At 41.3% G+C, this 25,672-nt stretch overlaps 1 protein-coding gene and 1 long non-coding RNA gene across 3 annotated transcripts; one reads left to right on the forward strand and one right to left on the reverse strand.

The window, feature by feature from the left end:
* Positions 1 to 1,339: 1,339 nt before the first annotated feature.
* LOC131560004 (uncharacterized) lies at positions 1,340 to 20,623 on the forward strand. Its single transcript, XR_009274933.1, has 6 exons — positions 1,340 to 1,479; positions 1,714 to 1,889; positions 4,897 to 4,975; positions 5,719 to 5,760; positions 5,878 to 5,935; positions 18,522 to 20,623. It is a non-coding gene; the product is annotated as an uncharacterized LOC131560004 (long non-coding RNA).
* Positions 8,869 to 25,106, reverse strand: UCHL5 (ubiquitin C-terminal hydrolase L5). Of its 2 annotated transcripts, XM_058808606.1 has the most exons (11): positions 24,913 to 25,103; positions 23,523 to 23,586; positions 21,322 to 21,427; positions 14,264 to 14,389; positions 14,118 to 14,179; positions 13,910 to 14,040; positions 12,621 to 12,684; positions 11,466 to 11,568; positions 10,929 to 11,042; positions 10,660 to 10,758; positions 8,869 to 9,473 (listed from the first exon to the last, which is right to left on the reverse strand). In XM_058808606.1, the coding sequence occupies exons 1-11, from the start codon at positions 24,992 to 24,994 to the stop codon at positions 9,429 to 9,431; spliced, it is 996 nt and encodes a 331-aa protein (XP_058664589.1). In that variant the 5' UTR covers positions 24,995 to 25,103; the 3' UTR covers positions 8,869 to 9,428. The 2 variants fall into 2 exon arrangements, with proteins under 2 accessions (XP_058664589.1, XP_058664590.1); XM_058808607.1 differs by lacking the exon at positions 10,929 to 11,042 and having other exon boundaries at positions 24,913 to 25,106.
* Positions 25,107 to 25,672: the final 566 nt, after the last annotated feature.

Below are 25,672 nucleotides of genomic sequence, written 5' to 3' on the forward strand. Positions count from 1 at the left end.
TGACAGCATTGCTACACCAGTTACAATGATTAAAGCAGCTCAGCTGCAATCCAGGTTACTTTGAATCCGTTAATTATTTTTGCAAATTTTTAATTTTTTCCCCCCACTTCAGCCATTTTCAATATGGCAAAAAAAGCACAGAAAACCGTAGCTTCTGCTGGAGGAACAAATGATTTGTCACGCATACTTGACTAAAATGTATAAAAATAAGAGATACATTCTGGATAAAAAGGCGTGCAGAGATAAACAAAACATTCCCAATTCCTTCGGGAAAAAAACCAAAACCTTCATCAGTTCCCTGCTTTAAAACAAGACAGACCTCACAATGGCTTTTGAAGACAAAACCTGACACCAGGACATTCCCAACCATCAAAGCAAATTAAATCCCAGCTACACCAACACCGCACCCCCAGCATGAAACCCTACCCACTCTGTGGGTGTAATCCAACAGCCAAAACAATGCCAGGGTGGAAAAACTACTGCAAGTCAGGGAGATCCTGTGCGCTTTCACCATCGTTTGTCCCCACGCACAGGGAGCCGCGGCCACCTCGCTCTTCCCTCAGGCACGACAGACAAAAGAGCCACAACCCAGGGCGGAGAGGTGTCCCGGGGACGGGTAGGGCTCTGTCATTATTTTCCCCCCCGTCTCTGTTGTTCAACGCGACACAGGGACGAATTTTCTCACGCAGAGGCAGGCAGAGCCCCTGGAAACAACAACAGCAGGCAGAGGGGGCACACAAAAGCCGCCTGTCCCTCGGCCGCCGCAGCCTGAGGCGATGCCGCCTCTCCCCACCCCCAGCCGGACCCAGCCGCTCTCCGCCTCCCCCCCATCGGGCACAGCGAGCCGCGGTCCCTCCCCGCCTGCCGAGGCGTTCGGAAATCGAGCCCGGCAGGAGCCTGAGGCCTGGCGAGGCACAAAGTCGCGGAATTGTTAGAAGTAGAAAGCACCTCTGGAGATCATCTCGTCCCAGCGCCCGCCCCTCCGCCTCCTTTCTCGGCAAGGCGGGCAGAGCGCTCCCGCCCTATTGTTCCCCGCACCCCGCGGCGGAGGCAGCGCACTCACCACGCGGGCCGGGCTTCCTGCAGCGCCCAGCGGCCCCCTCAGCTCCGGCACACCGGGGCTGCCACAGCGCCCTGCTGCTGCTCCTCCAGTAGTACACGCGGGCCCCGGGGCAGCGCCGCCATCGCCCGCCGCCGCCCCGCTGCCACTCCGGCAGCGGCCATCTTGTGCGTCGACTGCTCCTCTCACCGCCCACCTCCCTCCCTCCCTCCCTCTCGGCACCACCCGCCCCTTCCTGCGCCCGCCTTTCCCCCCAACCGGGACGCGACGGGACGGAACGGGACGGGATGGGGAGAAATAGCCGAGTCACGGCCTGGAGCCCGTGAGGGCAGGGCGGGGGAGCTACCGCCCGTCTCGGGCAGGGTACCTCGCGCTCTGTCAGGGACGGTCTCCAATGTCAGATGCCTTCCTCCTTTCAGGTGGGGTCTTTTTCCCCCCTCCTCACCTCCTCTTGTCATAGTTAGCGGGCTCGGGGGTGGAGGTCGAGGCTTTTCACACTCGGAGTGGCTCCCGGGGAGCGCTCTGTGTTTTGAGAGCTTGCTGAGGGCCCCCGCCCGCCATTTTCTCTCCCTCAGGAACCTCTGTTGGCGACCCTGCGGTTGCCTCATACATCACACCTTAGTGCTTCAAGCCGGTTACTTTCCTTACTTCAGGGAAAAAGAACGCAAATTAAATTCCCTCTTACGTGGCCTTACAGGGCAAACCTTTCGGGGTTTTGCCCGCCAGTCCCAAGTGAAGGTGTAGAGATGGACTCCGTGCTGGAGAAGGTCCCCCGTAGCTTTGTGTGCTGCAGGACACACATCATCCTTAGCTTCAACCAACACCACAGGTAAGATGTCTGGGGACCCTCCAAGCTTTCCTGTATCACAGTCAGAACTAGTTGGGATACAGAAGAAATTTTAAAAGAAATTATAGAATGTCTTGCAATCACTTGACTTGCAGCATTTACTAAACACGTACCGACTGACTGTTTTAAATTGTTACGAGAGCTAATAACTTAGCATCAGGATATTTCAAGGTTACATCCACTTGATGCCTGTTTATGAGAGCATGAATATGGTGTAAAATACTAAGAAAGCTATATTTAAAGTAAAGACCAAAAATAGTATTCAGTGGTCCCATTTTATTGCCCATCTATTTTATCATGTCTATGCCCAGCTAGAGGCTCTGTGGGATCAGTCCTGCTGTGATGCCATTGTGCAGGATGCTGTGTAGGAAATCACTGCTTTTCTCTTTTCCTTTCATAACACTGTAAGGAGTACCCAGTGTATTACTGTTAGTGCAGCATTGCATGACCTGGAAATACAATATAAATAGGGCATTGTCAAGTCAGAAGTAGCCCTGCCCAGAGCCAGGGACTCGAGAGAGCAGGCCTGCAAAAGCAAGCTGGGTTGTGACATGCAGACAGAAGACAGAAATTCCTACAGACAGGGAAAAACTACATAGGGCAAGGTTATTCTTCAGTTCTTGTTTCTGACTCTTGTACTGACCATTGACAGATTTTCATTAACTTTACAAGAAATGTGGTGCTAGTAACTAAAAGTGTTATTTCTATCTGTTTTACTAAAGAAATAATCTCTATTATTTAGCTTTTCCACCAAAACAACCTTAATACTTATCAAGGATCAGTGTTTAAATAAAAGAGTATTAAGAAAAGCTATCAAGGATCAGTGTTTAAATAAAATAGTATTAAGAAAAGCTATTAATTTCTGAAAATGTAGTTTTCTAGCCACAGTCACAGGTATCGAGATCTTACGAACACAGAAGATTAGGATATTTACAAAGAGCATCTTTGACTTAGCAAGAGCTTTACTATGAGCTAGAAAATAAGTGTAAATTGGAAATGTCCAAGGCTGGACTGGACAGGGCTTGGAGCAGCCTGGTCTAGTAGAAGTTGTCCCTGCCTGTGGCAGGATTTGGAATAAGATGAGCTTTAAGGTGCTTCCAACCACAGAAACCTCTCAATCAACAATTGCCATCTTTTGCAGACTCCTCCTTAAATGTTACAGTAGAAATGTGAACCTTGTTGGAGTTGTCAGTGCCCTGATTAGAAGCAAAAGATGGCATTAGGAATAGCTAAAATGGAAGGTGTTCTTTGTAACCTTGGTTTAATGTCACAGAAGCTAGAAATGGTCAGGGCCTGAATCCTGTTATTTCTAGCAAGTGACTGTACAGTGTTCTGATGTTCTGTTCAGTCTGGGTTTCAATACTCCAGTCTGGGGACTTCTACCACTTTGTTTTTTGTTCCTGTATTGTGGAAAGGCTTCATTTTTCATGTAGTTTATGTTTTCCCTCAACATTTACTTGCATTGCCACTAGGAACAAGCTAACAACAATTTTCAGTAGCATAGGTTACCACAGTAATACATGGTGGAAATTTAAAGAAGTAGGATATGAAATCACCTTATTGTTCTTATTATGTAACACTGCACAGATGAGCACTTCAATTCTCAAACCCCACTTTACACTTCCATCAGAGTCAGGCTTTTCTGATGTTTATTCTTTGTTATGTTTTCTGAAAGTTGAGACATGTGCAGATGAGCTGGTTCTCTTGTTGGGATCTGGTGGCAATAGATAAGTTGGGTTATTTTTAGTGGCTGCCTTCCCCAGTTACGCAGCATTTCTTCCTGCGTGACACACTGCTTTTAGCATGAAACACAACGTGTTACTTGCCTTTAGGATTACTGTTTTCAAATATCATTTCAGCTTATCATTAAATCAGCTAGAATTCATCTCCACTTATTTACATTGTTCTTTCTTTTATGTTCTTAAAAGCCCACAGGAATTAGTTTTTATTCTACCGCACATAGTCTCAATTTTCAAATCTTTCTCTCCTTTTTCCCATCCAAAAGGGGATAGTGTGTAGGCATGGTTCTAAAATGTGACATTTGTGGCCACACTAGTAATGTTCCTCAAATTAAAAATGACTCCCCATTTTAGCCTCTATGACGGAGAGAAATACCTAAAATACCAATGTAACTGTCAAATGGTATCATCTCACCATTCAATTTTTTATATTACTCCTTCCATATAAAACTGCTCTAGAACTGTGGTACCAGGATAGCTGTCTTTAAAAAAAGAAATGTGTATTTTTTAAATGTCTTGGCAGTGTTTCAGTTTGCTATTTTAGTTAGCAATGTGACTTGTAAAGCTGATAGAGGAAAAATTCTCATTTTGAAACCTGTGATACCAGAATGGAAGAATGAAATACTTCTCCAGGTGGCTGCAAGCATGTCCTTGTTATTTCACACAGTGAAAATTCTAAACCACAGACAATAAAAAAGAAAATCCTTAGCACTTGTATATGCTGGACCATCATGTTAAAAAAATTGACCCTCACATTAACAAAACCTAAATTCCTGCACTTTTATAAAATTCCACTGACAAAAGCAGAAGACTGTATCCATCCAACAACCATTGAAAAAAAATCCAGTGTTCATTAGAGAGCATGCTAAATGTCATCCAAGCCCATGGGATGCAGATGCAACTATTGGAGCTAGTTTTATTTGCTTATTTTAAATAATACAATTTCAAAATGCAGCCTTACACTGTGGACATGCTCAGTGTCTCCAACATAACACACAAGGCTTCCATTTCCCATGTATAAAAGAAGCCTAGAGGATCTAAAGGAACGTGAAGTCCATATGTGTAACATGAGTGCTCCTCCTTGAAAGATTCTCTCCCAAGCATTCACAAATTCACAATTTGCACAAATAAATAATACTATATAACCCACCAAACATCAGATTTGTTTAAAAAAATTTTTGCAGTTCTTTGATGCTGTTCATAATAAATTTGCAGAATACCAATACAATTATTAATGTTTGTGTTTTCAGCCTACTTGGAATGCAAAGGTCTATGTAAATATGCCCCCTGACTGCAGCTGCTGTGGAAAAAGAAGTCATTATTAGAAGGGTAAGAAACTTTGTTTTGGTGATTTCTCATTAGAGGTTTCACTTCCTTAAGCATCCCATCTCATCATCCTCCTTGTCCCACTGGTGTTGTGGGATGCAGAATGCTGGTTCAGGAGTACCAGATTCTCCTCCTTACTGCCTTTTCTGCTTATATGTCATTGCCTGCTTTGCTCCAACCCCAGAGCTTCCAGTGTCATTCAGCACATCTCCTCTCATTTTGGGATAAAAATTTTGAAACAACAGAAAGTAGAAGAATTTGCAGCAGAGCAAGTCTGTAGTTCCACTAGGCAGAGCAAGGCAGAGGCAGCACCACACCACATCCTTGTCACTCCAGTGCCCTCTGCTGAAGTAACCATCTCCTTGGCAGGGGCAGGAGCCTCTGCCAAGTGCCATATGCTGCCACCTCTTATCTTCCACTTGACTTCCTTGTTGTATTTCCTTTTCTATTCTGTCTCAACAGAAAAGCAGAAGTATTTATTTCCTTTCTTTGCTCCAGTGGTACTTTGGTTGAAATTTGTTCTTTTCCTTCATAGCATTGCTGCACCACATTTTACAGCAGCCTCTTAATGGGCTTAGGAAGGTAACATCTATGTTGGGATGATAAACAATCAAGGCAATTATATTTTATAAGAAAGCCATTTTGTGTGTGTGTGTGTGTGTGTGTGTGTGTGTGTGTGTGTGTGTGTGTGTATAAAGCTGAAAACCACTTAAATTAACAATGTAATTTTTGTTCTTTTCTGGCAGGTTTACTCATGTACTATAAAACTGGGAGAAAATGAGGGACTGGTAAGGCTAAAAAGAAGTTGCTATCTTTTTATTGTTTATAAAAGATTTTTTCAAGCTTTCTTGAAGGCTTTTATAATCTGACATGTCATAATGTTCCCTACTCTTCTTTGAGTCTAGCAGGTGAAAGAAGCAGCATTTACAGAAGAAGAAAAAGGAAAATCACTGAAGGAAATGTGTAAGTTGAGTGAAAGTTAGTAATCCTGGAATTGGCTCTTATTACCTGACAGAGAGAGATAGTATTTGTGGTTTGGTGAGTTAGCTATTTTTGATGTTGTTTTTCTACATAAGCTACTGTTAGAATTACTAAAGAAAAAATCAGTGAAAAGATCAGAACATCCTGTGAGCACAGATAGAGCTTACATTGTGTATACATTTTGGAGATATTAAACTCATTTATTTTTAGCAAGTGTCACCAATTTCTCAGAGATTAATCGATTCTTTTTATGTGCTCATCGAGGCACATGGAACGCACAAGTCCTAGCCTGTCAACAAATGCCAGCTACTTTGAGAAGCACACTTTCTGCTGTTAGGGAAACTTCTTGTTCTTGTACATAAGGCCACATAGCTGCAGTCTGTTTCTCCCCAGTGTTTCTGTGGCTTTGCTAGACAGACATGTGTTACCTGCATGAAAAATATGAACCATAAAATAACTTACCTTCCTTCTGAAGTCCTTAGTCATTGCAACTTGAATGTACTTTGACTTCAGCAATTCGATATCAGAAGGTTGTTCAGGTGGCAGTTTATTACAGACTCTCCCAGGCAGCTGTTTTTCATATCATTGTTTCCATTAACATAGTGCTCTGGGAAAAGAAAAAAGGCAAGAAAAGGAGTGTCCTGTATTTTCATACACAAACCCCACCCTCTCCTTGGACTTCCTTCCACAGGAAGCACATGGGCATGTATGCACTTATTTGCATAATTAATAGCCAAGATAAACTGTTTCTACCCTATTGATGAGTCAAACACTGAAAAGCAGTTGAGGGCAAACAGGGTCATTCACTGATCTCTCAGGTGTAGCTGCTAAAACTCACAAGGTTTGGGAAGCAGAGGCTGAAACCAGTTGTACTGGGTTTGCATGGCCTAGGTTTTGGTAGCATGGGGGCTATAGGGGTGGCTTCTGTGAGAAGCTGCTGGAAGCTTCCTCCATGTCTGGCAAAACCAATCCCTGGTAGCTCCAAAGATGGAGATGCTGGCCAAGGCTGGGCCAGTTCAAAATGTTGGTGATGCCTCTGTGATAGCAGATTTAAGAATAAAGAAAAGGAAATTGTGCAATTGTAATCGTGACTAGAGAAAAGGTGAGAATATGTGAGAGGAACAGCAGACATCAAGGGGCAGTGAAAAAGGAGAGGCAGGAGGCGTTTCAGGAGCTGGAACTGAGATTGCTTTGCAGCCTGTGGAGAAGACCATGGTGAGGCAGCTGTGCCCCTGCAGGCCATGGAGGTCCCCAGGGATGCAGCATTGCACCCACAGGCCATGGAGGTCCCCAGGGATGCAGCATTGCACCCACAAGCCATGGAGGTCCCCAGGGATGCAGCATTCCACCCACAGGCCATGGAGGAGCCCCATGCCAGAGGAGGGGGATGCCTGAGAGGAGACTGTGGCCCTGTGGGAGGCTTAGCAACCACTGAAAACATCAGTGTGTTACCAACACTTTTCTCTCCATCCAAAACACAGCACTGCACCAGCTACCAAGGAGAAAATGAAGTGTATCCCAGCCTAGCCAGGATCAGCTTCCTGTCCAGCTCTGCATTCACGTGACCCTATCCTAATATACAAATAACGGCCTTTAAAGCCAAGACACACATTTTGAAAAAATGGTTCTATGAATTTTGCAAAAAAAGTTAAAAATTTGCCACAAGTTTGATCAGAAAAAGATTCATAATGCAACAGAAAACACTAGTTTTGAAATGTTCTACTTCTGCATTAAACAGCCTTTTTAAAAAACTAAGCATTTTTTACTACACAGAGTAACAAATTTGTTAAAATTTCATCTTGACATCCATCCTTTTTTTTGTCTGTTGACAAATCCAGAAAGATTGCTTGCAATATGTTTCCTAATTTCTTAAACAATTACTACTAAAATTTGTTCATAATTGCAAAAATAATCATCTGCTTGAGCAAAATTCCTTTTCCTGTTGTGCCCAAGTGCAGCAGTAAGAGAGAATGAAATTACTTCAGTACAAATTTAAGTTGACATCTAATATCCAATTGCAAAATTCTTCAAGGATGACAGGGTACAGCAGGAGTCATCAGGCTACCACTTAAAAAGACAGACAATATTTTCAACAGGTTGAAATGGAGTTTCAAGTGTAATTTTAAAAGCAGAGACATGTCTCTTCCACTGTAAGAGTCTTCCCATGTCCTTGGACAATAAGGCTGCAGTGAATTACTAAAGTAAGAAACTCTCACAAGGGTTTATGTTCTCATTAACCTGATGAATTTTGTACAAAATTGATATCCACAGATAAGGATCTCAGGTTTTTCTAAAACCAAGCTTACCTTTCCAGCCATGGCAATGACTTGAGATCCTTCCAACAGTGAAGAGCACACTGTTTTACTTCTTCAGCCAAAATTTTATCCTGTTTATATAAATATATATGCAATATATACAAAGAACCACAGGTAACAGAATATTTTGTATCTTTTTCCTTTCTTATTCAAGTATTTTAGGAAGAAACTGGAAGTTTCTAAACAAACACACATCCACTGACAGTGAATAGTTCAAGCAGTGTGTATTGTTGCAATGTTACTATCCATACCAAAACAACCTGTTCACAGCTCACATGCTGCCTGCAGGACACCCAGTGAACCCCATTCCCCAGGTATTTCCTTTGGTCTGTGGGACACAGCAACATTGTCATCAACAATAATCTTCCATCCCCTTTTTCCTTATATTACTTCTCAAAGTAAAAAAATAAAACAGTGCTTTAAAGACTTACACTGAATGTACTCCAGAAGAGGAAACCTTACATCCAGGAATATTAACTCCCCAAGCAATAGTGTGCCTTCTTTCCACCTTGAATTTAGAATGCATGTACCCAAGTCACAAGGCTGATGACCTCCATATCCTAATCATCTTGTCCCATAATAAAATACCACAGAAAAAAGTTTGCCAAAATAAAAATGGGAATATTTATTATCTTTTCTACCAAAGCAATGCAGTTCTTTTGAGATTATACATTGGTCTTTGCAAATGTTTCTACAGCTAAATTAATACTTTTCCATTTTGTAAAAAAATTAGACACATACTTCATAAAAACAAAGACACAGGCTATGTCACCGAACAACTGGCAGGATTGTAACTGTTAGTAGGGATGAGCAAAGAAAGCTCATGCGTATACTTAAACCTCTGGCATTTGTATCATTATCATGTTCCAGTGGGACAAAATGGGGACATTTTCCTTGCACATTTCTGGGTCCACTTCCCAAGCTTTCAGACAGACTGTTAAATACTGGATGTGACCAGGAGAACCTAAACATTGCTCAGCAGTACTACATGCACAGGATGCAGGGGAAGGAAGAGTCAGACCCATGCAAACAGTACAGGACAAACCATTACAACTGGCAAACGTGCACTGGACAAAAATTGAAGTTTATGAAAAGCTTTATTTGTTGTCATGAAAATAGTATCAGAAGCAAGTAACTGTATGTGTTTTGCAAAGTCATCTTCATTTGGCCTCCTGAGCTTTCTTGGCATTCTGTTTTTCTTTTGCCTAGAAAACAAGGGGAGATGATGTCAAGCTTTGACAAGATGAAGGTCATTCTGGATCTTTGAATGACTACAAATACAGGTTTAAATAAATTATGCAAAAGAAATTGAGATAAGGTAACTTCTCTAGGGGAAAAGCACTATTTTAAAAACATAATTTAAACTTTCATTTTTCATAGCTCTATACAATTTCATTTTACATAGAAAAAACTCTTCCTAATGGAAACATTTTATGTCACAAGAAAACACCACAGTCAGACATACAGATGATCAAAATTGAACTCTGAAACGCACCAAGATCTTAAATAAGTGGGAAAAACCCCCACAAAAGCTCCTGTCAAAATATTTGCAGACAGATTCTCATATCAATCATAAATAGTTCAAACTGGTAAGGAACTGGAACTTTCTTCCTTATGAATTTACTTCAACAGATTGGGCAAGAAGAGGGGACAACTCAGAAGCAATACCGGCCAACAGCTTTCTGTCAAAACATTAATTAATTCTGAATCAGGCTGCTGCTTGTTACCACTTATTGAAGTGAACAGAACAGCATCTAATTCAGTGATTTAGAATTAAGATCTGTTACCACTAATTCTCTGGTAACTTACTTCTGAGAGCAGCTTGATGGGTATTATCAATGACTTCTGTTAACATGAAACTGGATTAAAACTCCACAAGTCACTCTCTTAAAAACTACAAGCCTGCAAATGTACTTTCCTAAATAAATTCAGCTAAAGAATGTACTTATTAATTAACACACAGCTCTTTTTTCATTACACTAATTCAGAGAGCCTTTCTCAGTGAGTATAAAATCAGGGATCCTGCCTCTGGCACTCAAGCATAAGTGTACACTAGCACAGAGCTGACTACAGTTCAAGTGCCTGACCAGTTTCATAACCTTGCCAAAGTGGCAGACACGCTTATTTATTAAAGTTTTAATACAAACCTTAGCAGTAAATCAATGTTAATGGCCAGCTACCTTAGAAAGGGGAAGCCCAAGGCAGTAAATGAGCACAGGAGCAGGGAAAAGGGAGGGACCAAATTCCCAGCCCTGTGCCATGGCTGCCACGGGAGTGCAGGGAGCCATCCCTGGCCAAAGAACTTGGAAGAATAAATGACATGGGCTCTTTTATTTAAAAGAGAAGGTATGAAGAATTATAGTAATATACTGTCAGCTAGGAAATACTCACTTTTTCTACTAAGGGTATTAACTGCTGGTGCTCTGCTAGAGTCTTTAACAATTCCATGATGAAAGGCAGGTAGTTATGTTTTCTTCTAATATTTTCAATCTAAAAGTAAATTAAAAGCATGAACAGAATTATTATATAGCTGAACTATCTTCTAGTTCCCATCCAGTTCCTTCACATTAATTGCAAAACTCCCACATATATATATAAAAAAGCTGACTTGATCTTACAACTGTTCCAGTAATTTCATCAGAAAAGCAAAGACTACATACCTTATATCTTTTTAATTTTTGGTTCTCTTCTTCAATTAACATCTGGTATTTTGCAACTTCTGATTGTATAGAACTTAACATATTACTACTTTGATCTGTATCCATAGGCTCCTCCTTCCACAAAACAAAAATTTAAATTGATGATGTTACTCCATTTTTAAATTTTACTTTTTTAAAAGCAAGTTTTGTCTCAAGGGTATTTCTATCACAGAAAGAAGCAGTTTTGTTTACCATTATAGGTACATACCAGGAATTTCTGCAGTTAGTTACAAGCAGGTACTGGGAAAAAACCAGTTCCAGCTCCACAGCAAATGAGTCAAGGCAGAAGGTCAAAATGACACGGTCAGCACTGTGCTGAGTGCTCAGCTCCGAGCTGCAGCACTGAGTGCATCCACACTGTGCTGGACACATCTCTAGCAATCACTCCCTGCTTTTTGTGCTGCTGCTCCATTGGGAGCAAGGAAGGGAAGTGAATAGTAAAGCCAGCACAGAGAACTAGCAGGGAAATACTGAAGCAATTGAAATTCCATGGCCTACCTCTGCCAGTTGCTGCTGTAGCTCTGCAATCCTCTGCTCATATATCATCTTCCTGTCAGACACAATAGCCATCAGGTTAAACCTTATCTCACCTTCACTGTATCTAAATGAGGAACAGAAAAACAAAACAACAAAGACAACCCGCTTTCAAAATTAGGTACCAACATGACAACTCAAAAGCCCTCTCCTTGATTTCATTTCATGGAAACAAAATTTTATATGGGTTTATTAAGTTGTGCTACAGATCCAATCTTGTTACAAAATAAAATCAGACCACAAATTAACTCCATCCAATATGTAACTCCTAATTACCTTCTCTCACAGAAATTTACTATTCCTGTCTGTGGTCACAAAACAAATACATAAACTGTCCAAAAAAGAAAACATGACAACAGAACTTACAGAAGATGCTTCACACAATAGTTTTTACTTTCTCATTACTATTACATGTTAGAAAATATTGGAGACTTCTCCACACAGTGTGAGAAGTGCATTCAACAATTAGACTAGCAGGCCTTTTGGAGGTTAAGTTCTCCAAAAACAACTTGGTAGTCCTGTTTTGCTTATCAAAAAAAAAAGTCTTCAAGCAAAAACTTAGAATTGTTTTCTAAAAATGGCATAAAATGAACTTTATTTCTAACAAATTTGCAACTGCACTTTGGAAACAGAGTTAAGAAGTAGCAAATTTTCACAGTATGTTTTTCTAGCTTAAATTTCTAAGATAAGCCATTCCTAAGAAAAACTTCAGATCTCTATATACCAGCTGTATGGACAGAATGACTGTCTAATAATTTGAAGTGCATAGGCAAATGTTATTAATGGTCATGTCACTTTTAGCTTCCACTCACAAAGATGCACAGCTGTGTTACACATAACAATCTTCTTTTCCAGAGCACTCGTAGGATCTCTCTTCAGTACACACACCTACTAGGATTAATTATGCAGCAGCACAGTGTATTTGAGATTTATCTATCATCACATCTGCCTCATGTTGGGCAACAGGTTCTCAAGTCACACAGTGATATGCATAAAGAAATGATGCATAAGTGCCATTGCTTAGAAATTCAGCAGCAATCCTTTAACTAAGGAAGTTAAGACAAAGGAATTTTCAAGCATAGGGAAGGTGCTATATTTAAAGGCATCACAACCATTTACTTTTGTATGCGCTTCTCTATGACGGGCCGCACTGCACTTATCCAGTCATCCTGATGGCATGCACCTGGGGGAAACAGGAAAAATTCATCATCTTTGCAAAATTTAACAAAGGAAAAAAGTCAGTATCATGGCAAAATTTATTTCAGAGTTGACTCTCATCATTCAGGCTTATGCAGCAACTTCAGAGTATGTAACATGTTTTTCCTTAGCTACTGCAGTCTGAAAGTACTTAGTTGAGTTTTCAGGAGGTGGAAGATGTTTTATTAATAGTAATAATTAGATAATGCAGTGACCAAGGCAATGGAACAAAGCTAAATTTTAAGGGCATAAGCAGCTAACATTTGTTTTGCTGATAACAAGTAATAATGGGGTGGGGGAAAGTATGTCACATAGTATTTTTATGACACAAGGGGAATTAATTGGTATGACAACACTGAAGTAGACAGCAAAGGAAAACACTGTGGACAGGTACAGCTATTTAATGTTAAACTCTTGATTTTGTCTATGTGGATGCAATATAATGTTAAAAGGTCAGGCAGAAAGAAAAACCATAAAAGGATATACGATAGAGAATTTGATTTCAAGTTATATGACAAGATACCCAGAGGTAATTTCCTAAGTTGAAAATGCCTCTTTTGCAATTTCAAGACCTTAAAGTAAATTTAGACTCAATCTTGTGACCACACAAATGATGTTAATGTTCGGTCCAAGGACTGTACAGTCTCTCTGGACAGACTAAAGACAAGATCAAGCAGCAAGCTCTTGCTCAGCCTAAACATAAATGAAATTGTCAACAAATTTGGGAAAACACTGGGAATGGAGTGTGGAACTCTAAAGTACAGACACTTGATAGGCAGTGCAGAGCTTTTCAAGACTCAACAGGGCACACATATCTCAAGAAAGATTACAAAACCGAAGCAGTGTGTAAACACAAGCCACATAGAGGAAAAAAAAAGTGTCTGGAGTCAGGTGTAAATATTCTCCTTTTATGTAAACTTCTGTCTTGCAACAAAACTATCAAGGTTTTGGAAGGGATTGCAGGACCTGATCATTTGATTACTAAATGAAAATCAGAGACATGGAGGAAGCAGGGAGGAAATTGTATTTTCAGACCAACAAAATTAAAACAATACAAACGACTGCAAGGAAGTACAAGCCTACAGCACATTCAGAAAACTTTCAAGATATTATTTTAATAAATAATTTGCTCTGAACCTATAACATATGACCAATTTATTGCAAAAAGCCATTGTTAAAATAAAGGATGTTCAGCAAAAATGTAAAATTACCTAAATCAATTGGTCCTTCCCTTAAGCCATCTAGCTCATATAGCCTCCCATTAACAGGAACATAGCTTACAAAGTGAAAGGCATCTTCTTCCTTTGCTGAAGACTTTGCATCAAACTCAAACATCTGTTGTCTGCAAAGAAAATTTAAAAACCCCTGAGATTAAAAAGGATTTGTTCAAATTTTGGCCAGATTTAAAACATATGTTACCTGGCAAAACTGTTGTGAACTTGCCGAATCACTTCTGAGTTGCTCAGTGCCAAACCTTTCATCTGAAAGGAAGTAACAAAACACCTGTAAACCACCAGAGCTGTAACACTGTGACACTCAAAATACAGAAAACACTGGTCACTCACTGCAGCATCAAAGCTTTGGGAAAATTCTTTAAATTCTGACAAGGTCTCTCCTAGACGAATGTCTTGATGAGCACAGTTTAACAGCACACTTACTATGGCTTGAGTTGCACAGGCATTATTTATGACCTAGAAAAAAAGCATTGAAGAAAGAATTTGGTCAGTACTGGTGATAAAAGTTCACTCCAAACTGTGTTTGCTTTTGTTGCACACACACTTATGCTGATTCACATGAGAGTTACACCCTAACACAGACTGGATTTGCTGCCTGGGTAGCTACAGAAAAGCCCCTGCTATGATAAAATCAGCTCTGCATGCTGTCATACACAATTCACTGATAAAACTCATCTTTCACAGCTGTCCTCAGAAACTGCCATTCCACTGCCTCACCATCTCTCTAAAGTCAATAAGGAAAGACATAAATCCTTGGATGCCTGTGGAGAAACACACAGTAATATTCAAAGCAAGTGTCCCAAATTGCGTTATCTATGTTCTTAACAAAAAGTCAACTCTCCAAAGAAAAGTCCTTCAAATAATCAGATCTCCTGCTAAGAGTAAGACGTCAAAAATTTAATTTGAAGCAATAAAACACATTATGGAACTGAAAATTGTTATTAAAAGGTTTTATTGGACAAAAAAAGTCAAGTGTTCTAGGGATAAACTAATAAAAGCATTCCAGGATGTATGTATTGTTTAAATGATGGTTAGCTGAACAACATACTTGCCCAATACAGCTATCCTTTTCAAGTTAAAGTTACTAGTTTGACATTTCAGTGTTAAATATTCCACTTGGAGAAAATATAAACGACCCTCTTTGTATAAAAGCCATGTCTTTAATGTTGTTCACCAATAACCAAAGTAAAACACCATATTAAAAGAAAGAAGCTGCAAGGATTATTTAATCTGAGATTTAACTAAATGCTCTGTTATCAAATGGTATGAGGCCATAATACAAGACTTTATATTAGCAGTTTTTTTCTCAGAGAGCTATAGCTTAGGAATGAGTAATGCATCATTAGTCTTTGAGACTATTTTGCAATTGAAAATGCTACTTAAAACTTTCAGAGAGGATGCGACTTTTGTATAAAAATATGAAAATTAGTTCAGGGCCATGAATGTGAAACCACTTCCAACAAGAAAGGAGGGAAAAAAAAAAAAGAGAAAACCCAAGCAACCTGTTTCACAATTGAGGCCAGTCCTAACAAAGGAAAACCTACTATGTTAATACTAAAACCATATCATAAATTTATTTTCTATACTTTAGGGTGTTCTCAGTTCAGGTTATGTATATACACAGATGATAAATAATCAAACATCTTAATTTAAGAAAAATACAATCTAGTTGACTTAAACAGTAATCAAGGGAGTCAGCTACACATAAGAACTGATTACAGCAGCCAAAACTGAAATTAAACCAAGTGCAGGTACACCAGCTAAGGGCGAGAATACACACGCGCAAAAGAAGGGACATACAAGGAAAATCCATCAAGGACACTGAAATGAAGAACCAGCAGCACAAAAACTCCAACTCCCAGAGCAGCAGAATGGCACACTTTGAATTACACTGTAACTTAGGAGAAAGAGGTAGTGCTAGGATGAAAGCAGGGAAACCTCACATGCATCAAAGTGGGTGAAGCTGATACAGTGTAATTAGGCTGACAGAGAAGCAGAAGGCACATCACCTGTGCTGCTGCAATGGAGGCAGGGTCACTACAGCAAATTGTATTTGGAAATGATAATTAATACAAAGCATTATAGGAGAGACAGGACTAAATGGCAACTAATTTTGCTGAAAAATTAAAATGGAACAACCAGTTGCTCTTTACAGAAACTCAATAATGGCTTCAAAACAAGGAAAGGAAATTTACTGAGATTTTGTATAGCAGGATACAACAGCTTGAAACAGAAAATAAAGTCAGAGGGAAAATTAGACTTTGCAAGGAATTAATGGGCTCATCAAATCAAGCATGTTTTGTATTCCAACTACATTGTGAAACAAGTCTGATGAAGTATAGGGACCAAACTAAACAAAGTCTGACTGCTAGAAAACACTGCAAAAGATGTGGATCTGAGGGGGAATAGCCTCCAGCTATTGAAATGAAAACACATTATAGAAATACATTCCAGCACTTCAGTCAAGTGAGAGGCAGGAGTTAAGGAAAAGGCAGCAACAACAGTCCTGTAGCAGAGGAATAGAAGGAAATGCAGGTGATGTGCATAGAAATCCAGTGTGTCCCTGGGTGTAGATGACACAGTGAGGATGGGATATCAGGACCAAATGCAGGCAAGTGTGGGATTTATTTGTCACACAGACACAGTGCCATCTGTGCACACAGCCAGTCCAGCACTGCTCCACACAACCTGTAGAACCCTTCAGGACACCCACCTCTCACTCCCAGTGTGTCTCTTACTTAGGGTGCCTCAGCATAACAGACAACATTCTTTGCTTTTAGCTAACATGATAATAGATTCAGGTTGTTCCCAAAAGATTTTTATTTGGACTTGAGGATTAAAAGGATTTTCTATATTTGTCCAGAAATACCAACATTTCCTGGATATTTCTGTCCAGGAAGCCTTGGTGAGGTATTAGATTGATCAATACTCAATACTCCAACTTAAAGCAGACACTCAGAGTTAAAAGATTGTGTAGGCAAAAGTTCAAGGGGTGTTTTACAATACTTGAAAGAAAACAGTAACATACATACACAGAAATATATCAAGAGAAGATTAACCTATCCCCAGGTGAAGTTCAGCTTAAACCATGCAACCACTTGATGAGGCTACTCTCTAAGTAAGATGCATGACTTCCTAACCATGCACCTTTCTCTAGGGATCACATCTGACCTTCTGGATCAACTTCAGGCAGAAGCACTTTAAATTCTTGACTCACATCTTCTACCTGATGGATTATGTATTTTGCTTTTCAAAAAAGCTGTGGACAAGCCTGGGCTGCAATTGGTAGTTTAACCAGCAAATTCACTCACAGAACATTCCAACATTACAGAATACTTGAGTTTTACAGAGCTCAACATGAAAAATTCAGCATGAAGTTCCACCATTTATTCTCGTTTAGAATCCCAATATAATTTTTCTATTTAAATTTTGTTGGAGTAAAGATATAATCTTTCTACAGCTATATTCAGTTACTGAATAATAGCTGAAAATATCTGATTTGTTTCATGTCTTGAAGTTGTACTTCTTGTAAGTTATCTGTTATCCCAAACTTAGCTTTAACACAGGTCTATCTTAATGTTACCAAATCTAAAAAGGTCATTTGAGTTTGAAATCAATTAAGTACTGGAAATATAAAAAAATACATATCCTTCCATTAGTGCCATAAACACAACTAGAGAGCAATGGTTTCTTATTAACAGTATCATTTATAAGACACTCCTTCTGAAGGCATTCCCAATTAATGACGTTAATGTTCTATCATGACAATGCAAAATAAAATAAATACATGGCACCTAGGAAAGGCAGGATACCAACAGTTCCATACTAAAAGCTGAAGAATTTATTAAACTCAGAAGTAGTTTCAGATCTGCAACAATGGCATTCTTTTTTGTCCAGAGACACTTCTGCAGTGCTCAGCAGAGAATGCAGCTCCTCCAAAGAGTGTGGCAGGGAGCTGAATACATTGAGCAGCTGTAATCATGTATCCATTGTGTGTGAAAACAATAGCAAGGGCCCACTGACGCAACACAGAAATCAGGAAATTCTGAGTTAAGGCTGAAACTGTATCCTTAACTCACCTCGTGGTGCCTATGTATCCTAGCTCAAAGGGAATGTAAGATCATCCAGAGTTCTCTGGCCTCAACCAGAGGACCAAACCATACCTAGGCATAACAGGGAGGCCAAATTTAACATGAGTGCACATAAAAGTGACCATTAAAAACACCCCTTTAATATGCATGCATACAAGACAGACTTCAAAATTCAATCCCCCAACACAGGCGTGATATAACTTGGAACAAGATCTAGTTGCCATTTGGAATTCAACTACAACATCACTATGGAAGTGGAAATGAGGAAAATGGGAGCATGCACAAGCTTCTTACCAAAATTGTGTTTCCTAGTGCAATTTTAAAGATGTTTTACTAGACAGTTTGAGAGCTGTAGCCTTTTACCTCTAAATAAAGTTCCCCATAATAAAACAATTTTTAAAATTGAACACATAATAAAGTTATGAACAGAAACAAAATTTCTCTCCTCTACTCAACTCTTGTTGTATATTAACAGTAGCCTTGTCTTGCTCACACAGGATTCAGGAAGACACGTGAAAACATGTCTGCAGTAAAACCAATTGTACCAAATGTCTTCAGATGGGAACATTTAAAAGAAGAAAATGCATGAGAAAAGAGAGGCAAAGACTTGTTGAGATTTTTCAGGCTCCAGTGTCATGACAGTTTTGAAGATACAGATCTACAGATCAATAACCTTAAATGTCATAAAAATTGTCTTAACCAATCTATTTGTTCTAGGATCCCAGCCTACAAATGAACATAGCGTAATTTTACATCATCCCTTTTGTAATGAAGAAAAAGGTCTTCTGGAAAGACCCTCAAAGCACGCACAAAATTTAGCTTAAAACATAAAGAGGAAATAAAAAAGACACATGAACCCAGCTGCACGATGGCTGGGAGGACTTGCTCTGTCACAACACAAATATTCAATACTAATGCTCATCTTGCTTTGTCCTCCTGGGTGACTCACAAGGATCCAGACTGTGGTTTGAGAAGTGCAGTAACTTCAGCAGAGACCAGCCCAGATACCATGCACAGAGAACTGCTGGGGGATGAGCTTCACTGGCTCACAGAGTTTCATGGCACCCTGCTCTCAGCAGCAGCAAATTATAAGATCTGACACGCTCAAGAAAACACTAAATCCTCAAAACATTGCTTGTCAAGTTGGATCCCTAACCCAGGCTAACTTTCTGCAGTGTGGAAGTCACCAGAGCTAAACTGGTATTAAACAGATTCCTCCAAAATATCCAAAGCAGTTTCTTTCTGTTACTTTTAATAATAATTTCTCTGCACCTATTTCTAGTTGTTCAGTCCCAATAGCTCAGTGCAGGCAAAACTGAACTGAACTGAAATATAAGCATATAGATGTCTTTAAGGAATGTTTTAATTTTGCAAAGCCAGTGCACTTGACTGACAGATAACAATTAAAAAGGAAAAACATTCTAATTCTAAACTTCATGCAAATGACTTTTGAAACATCTATTCCACGCCATCAAGTGGCATAACCAGGCAGTACTATTGTAAGAGTCTACATTTCTAGAAATTGGTTTCCACGCTAAAACTAAGAGTCACTCCAGCACACTCTCTTTAAAGGCAGCAGGTAAAGGAAAGGGACAATTAAAAAGGAGGTTTCAGCTTAAGAATATATTAAAATATGAGTGTTTCAAAGAAAAATATAAAATAAAGAAGACTTTTCACTGTTAGCCTTTAATTTTGTGGGGCTTGTTATCAAATCTAACATTATCCAAATTTTGTGATGTACATGCTGCAATCTCATCTTAAAGCTCAAGAAAGCTCCTCTTAGCTATTGCATTTAAACACAGTGTCAAGCTTCAAAAAAGGAAGGGGGTGAAAAAGCAAAAGAAGTGGAGCAAGCAGACAAATGCTTAGAAACTGTTCAGCATTCACAAGAACAGCAATTCTAGGACAACCTCAGCTACTCACAGGAAACAAGATGAAACCCCTTGAGTGAGGGAAAATTCATCTTCCATTTAAAATAAAAAAACAACATCCTCCAAAGAAATCCCTCTCTAGATTCCAATCAGAGTAATTTCCTTCCACCATGGAACTACCTTTTGAAAGCTACATCAAGGATTTTCTTTAAGTTCTTTGCCTCATGGCTGTTCTTTGGTTACAGCCCATGGCTACTAACAGTATGTTTGGTTAGACAGAAATCACAACCTAAACCAGTGTCTATGAGAGCTACCAAACTACAATTAGTAAACTGCTACTGATCACTGCATCATAAAAATGTTGGGCAGGGCTTGGCAGGACTCAAGAGCTACAGCAGGGGAAGAATGAAGAGAAGCAGCATTGAAAAAGCTGATCCACAACAGCATGATTATAAAAGGAATGAAACAGAAGTGCAGGTACAGAGTGGCCAGGATGACTATTTGCACTGTGTTCCATATTTCTATACTTTTATCTGGAAGTGTGAATACATTTTTTCATATCTTGAAATTTACATTCAAAATTTGCATTTGTGGTGGGAAATAAGAAAAAACCCAATGAAAAAAATAAAAGGCCCCCCCAAACCCCCACCTTTAACACCCCAACAACTACACCATGTAAGTCTTCAAAGAAATCCTAATAATTTGCCCTTTGATGTCAATGTTTTGTAATAAATACCCATAATAAATACTCCTACTTTCATTCTGATCACTTTCTCTTGCTTTTCTTTCTTGCAAAAAGCGCACACAGCAGTCTGTTAACTCTAAGACAAAATTTCACAACTACTCTGTATTTAATAAAACACAATGGACTACATCAGCTAAACCAATTTCCCAGTGATTCTAATTTAAATTCACCTTTCTGATTTGAATACTTAAAACTTGCATGCCAAAATGGTCTGCGAACCCTTAAAGGAAAGCATTATCCTACATATACTGCCCAAGCTTCAGAGCATTTGAGAAAAGTAAGAAATAAAAACAGGACCAAAATAAATTTCTTCTAATGAGTTGTTGAAAGTGGTTTCAAAAGAAGTAATTTGCTCATCCTGCTGAGAACATTTACCACAAGACACTTCTACTGCACAGAAGACCGAGTTACTTTATGGGTGAGGGCTGAAAATAAATAAGAGCTTTACTCTTCCATAGCTGCAATTTTTGTCAGACTTGACAGATTAAACTGATTTGCTTTGTCAATACACAGCTCCTACTCTCAGAATTTGTTGAAACTACTTTACCTTGCAAAATGTTGATTTCTGTGTACATATTAACAAAAAAACAGCTCCTTTTTTGGGGTTTTGTTTTGGTTTTTTTTTATTATTAAAAGCTATGTTTCATTATATAGCTAAAACAATTACTGAATTTCTCATACCTGCTTAGCAAAAAATATTGTATCCAGTCTGGAATCCTGGACAACAGAACCCGCTGGCTCCTCTCCGGGCTGCCACTTGAAGAGAAAAATCAGCCCATGTACTGGCCTGAAAAACAAAATTTATAGTAAAAAGGTCACCAATACTGATGAAAAATATTAAAATTATCTGTACTGTAGTTTAGCTGCATGCTGGTATGGTAATTCTGTTAATTCTTTCCAAATACCAGGAACATGCACTATAATTTTCAGATGTGCTTTTTTAATTAGACAAAAGACAATTCAGGTTTCTTTCTGTAAATGCTAAACAAACAAACAAACAAAAAATCCCAATCTGAATTAGCAATTAGCCACTAATTTTCAAAAGTCAGGACCAGTTTTCCTGGTTACTGCAACTTTTATAGTTGTAGAACTCTCATGTGAATTAGTTAGTGATAAACAGCTATCAAAGCATTTGTCAGTCATACACAAGGACAGGAACAAACATTTTGGTAATCCTTATAGACACAGATGAAATGGCCCAAGAGGAGCTCTCCCAAAACTTCATGCTCTGAGTTAGCTCACCACAAGTAAGAGAAACCCAGTTTTCTCTTCTAGTAAAAATGTGTCTTGCCTTTCAGACTACATGTCCTGAATAGTAAACAGCTTTTACTACACATTGCACTGTATTTAGTACTTCCAGAACACAAAAATTTATTAATAAAGAAAACAGGTCTTAAAATCTTCAGTTACAGTAAGAAAAAAACTTATTCATCAACTTAAATCTAAGGTCATCATCAAAAAGCAGCCAGAAATGGTTTTGCTACAAAAGACAAACATAGTAGTGCACAAGAAACTTTTCCTAAGCTCTGACCAGAAATCTGAGATGCATTTTTTCAAAGTCTCTCAGTGGAATTCTCTCTTCAGCACGTGTCACACTTGAGACAGCTACAACACACAGGGTATCATCACACAATTTCAGAAAGCTTCAGCCCACAGAGTAACACCCTGTCACTTCAGAAGGCCCTTCTTGTTCTGCAGCCCAGCCTTTTATCCCCTCCTGTTGATGCCCTGCCCCTGTGTGCCCTCTGTTCTCTTTGGTGGCTGCTCAGTGCCCCTGGGCACTCCATGGCTCATTGCTGTCAGTGCTGCTCACCTGCTGCTCACAGCTGCACCCACTGGGGATGAGGCTGGGCCAGCCCCACTCACAATCACCACACACTGTGTGCCTACAGAGCTGCTGTTTAGAAAACAAAGATGCTTCTATATCCTTTCACTCCCAGTGCTCATACATTGAGTAAAATATTGCAGGTGTAAATGGGAAGGGAGGATGGAAGCTGGCCATCCCCCAGGACTAGAAAGACAAACATCTCCAGGATATGCAAAGCTGTTACTTAATGAACAAACAGGTAAATGCTCTGATGGTGCAGACAGCAAATAAACCAATTAATAGGCAACATTTCTGCCATTCAGGTGTTGCTGGTCAAACATCTTCAGTCAAAAATTCTAGAAGTACATCCTCTGTACCAATTCCTGCATCTTTTGAAAGATTAATCCTACAAGTATGGGATATTTGCACAAGATACAAGAGTATGATCCAGGTTAAATGATATTTTCCTCTTAAAATCCTGTATGTAAACATGGATAACAGCATGTTTACACATGGACAAAACATTAAAAGAATTAATGTTGCTTAATGAGGGCAAAATTGTTCCACGTGACACCAGTCATTATCAGTTATAAAAAGTCTATTTGCCTTCACATCCACATGGAAGTGGTTCTGCTGGAAAAATGAGTTACAAAGGTATCTAAGTACTGGAAAATTATTTAAGACAACAAAGGCAACACCCTGGGATGTGAGGAGAGAGGGAGATAAAGCAAGGACCCCAAGGAATAAGGCAAGGAAATTCACCCAAGAATTTGTTAAGAGCTGTAAGGCAAGCTAATGAAAAAATCGTTAGAAATCTACTTCCACATTCTAGCTACCATCAGCATTTCTTTCAAAACCTGATTAAGCTAGATTAAGTACCAAAGCATTAATGAAAAGCAATTTAACTGCCAGGTATTCCATTAAATCAAAATCCTACCCAACTTCTGTTGAAACTGAAGGAAAAAATACAAACACAAAATGCCCCAAACAACAGATCCACCAAAAATACACCTGAGTTTAGTACACATTCTGTCAGGGACTTCAGACAAATGTGAATAAAAATCATGTGCCTTACTTCAATTTTTCAAAGTTCTCTGGCTCCAAGCTCCATATTTCTTCAACTTGTGCTCCTCTACAGCCTGAAATAAGGAAAAAAAAAAAACCAGGTTTCTTCAACTAACTCATTTTAAGAGGGACACTGCCATTAAAGAGAGACTTATGAAAGAAAACACAAAGGCATTATGTAATATTTACAATTAGCATATCCAGGCTATGGAAAAGCCTATCTGTGGGCTTTAACAGACCTTGATTAAAAAAACCCAAACAAGACAGGCAGAGAAACTATTTCAGGAATTTCTGAACCTGTGTATGGTGATACTGTCTCTACAAGAGAGTTGCATTTAAAGAAGAAGCAGAGAAGCTTAAATATCTCTGATCACTTCATGTCCTTTGCTTAAGTGAAAACAACACTGTTTATAAAGGCATTATCAGCAAGCCCAAAGCAGAACTTTAAACATCTGCCTCCAGACAAAGACCTATGGTAGTAGACCAAAAATGCTGCATGTTCAAGCAAGACATTTGCATAATACACAGTCCAAAAGGTTCAAATATTTACTATGTGGAAGTTTCATTTAAATAAAAATGTAAAAGAAGCATGTCTGGAGTTTGTTTCTGAGAAAAAGACACAACAAAGTATGAATCAGTGAAATGTGGAATAAAATAATTTTGGTTCTTTGGCTAAGAATAACCTGGCTGCTGTAATAACCATATATTCACCGAAGATTTTAAATGCAATTCAACACAAAATTTAGCATTCTAGAAGGCCAGGCAGCCGCTTACAGGCTACCCAGCCACTGCAAAGCCCCACAGCTCAGCCTAGGCACAGCTCTTTCTCTGAATGTCCTCACTCCTGGGGCTCTGTAACCCGAACACCTTCCCGCGGAAGTTCAGTTTGGACATTCGGAGGAATTTCTTCAAAGGGCTGATGAGACGTTAGAACGGGCTGCCCAGGGAAGTGATGGAGTCACTGCCCCGGAGGTGTTTAAGGAAAGACTGGACATGGCACTCAGTGTCCCGGTCTGGCTCACAAGGTGATGCTGGGTCATAGCTTGGCCCCGATGATCTGAGCAGCCCTTTCTAACCCCAAGGGCGCTGTGGCTCCGCGGCAGTCCCTGCCGAGCCGTCCCGCCGCAGAGCAGCAGGTGCCGGCCGAGGGCCGGGCCGGGCCGCACAGGCCGCGCTGGGGCCGGGCTCGGCGGTGCCCGCAGGCGGCCGGGCCGGGCCGGGCCGGGCACACCACGGGAGCCGCGCTCGCCGCCGGCAGCGCGTCCCAGCCCCTTCCCGGCCCTACAGCAACCGAGCCCCGCATGCCCTCACTGCCCGGCAGGGACAGCGGGCTCGCACCCAGCGATGTGGGAACAGCCCCGCGGAGCCCCCACCCCTGCCCGGCCCCGCTCGACGCTCACCGAAGCCCTTGATGAGCTCGGTGAAGACGCCCGGGTCGCTCTCCATGAGGCACCACTCGCCGGCGCTGCTGCCCCCGGACATGGCGGCGCTGCCGCCGCTCAGGCTGCGAGGCCGAGCCGCGCCGCTCCCTTCCCAGCAGGACCCGCGCCGGGCACCGCCATGGAGAGGCGGGGCGGCCGCAGGAAGCGGCGAGCGGGACTGGATCCGGGGCAGCTGCGGGCGCGGGCGGCACCGCCCCGGCCGCGGGAGGGCCGCGCCGCGCCTCGGGGACGCGCTCCGGGGCGCCTCGGGGGCGGCCGGCGGCTGCGGGGCCCTCGGGCGGCGCGGCGGGGAGCGGGGCCGGCCCCGAGCATGGCTCCATCCGGGCACCGCGCGGGGGGCGCGGCCCCATCCGGGTCCCGGCGATGCTGTCGGGGCGCGGCGGGCGGGGCTGGAGCGGGAGACGCGGATCCCCGGCGGCCGGAGCGGGACGGCCCTGCTCGCCCCCCGCGCGCCCGCAGCGGCCCGGCCGCCGCTCGGTGTCCCCGGTGCCTCCCCGGCCCATCGCCCCGCGGCCCCCGGCGCTGCGGCACCGCCCGGCCCGCGGCCTCGCAGGCAAGTGGCGCTCCCCGGGCTGCAGGGGAGCGGGATGCGGGGTCCCTGGGCCGGCCCCGGGGGTGCGGGGGAATGCGGAGAGGCCGGGGGGCAGCTCCGGAGGGCCCCGTGCCGTGAGGGGCCTGCGGGGCGTTCCCGGGCGGGTCTCTGGCTTTTCGCGTCCTC

Source organism: Ammospiza caudacuta, chromosome 7 (assembly GCF_027887145.1).
Source record: "Ammospiza caudacuta isolate bAmmCau1 chromosome 7, bAmmCau1.pri, whole genome shotgun sequence".
In the NCBI taxonomy this organism is placed as follows: Eukaryota; Metazoa; Chordata; class Aves; order Passeriformes; family Passerellidae; genus Ammospiza; species Ammospiza caudacuta.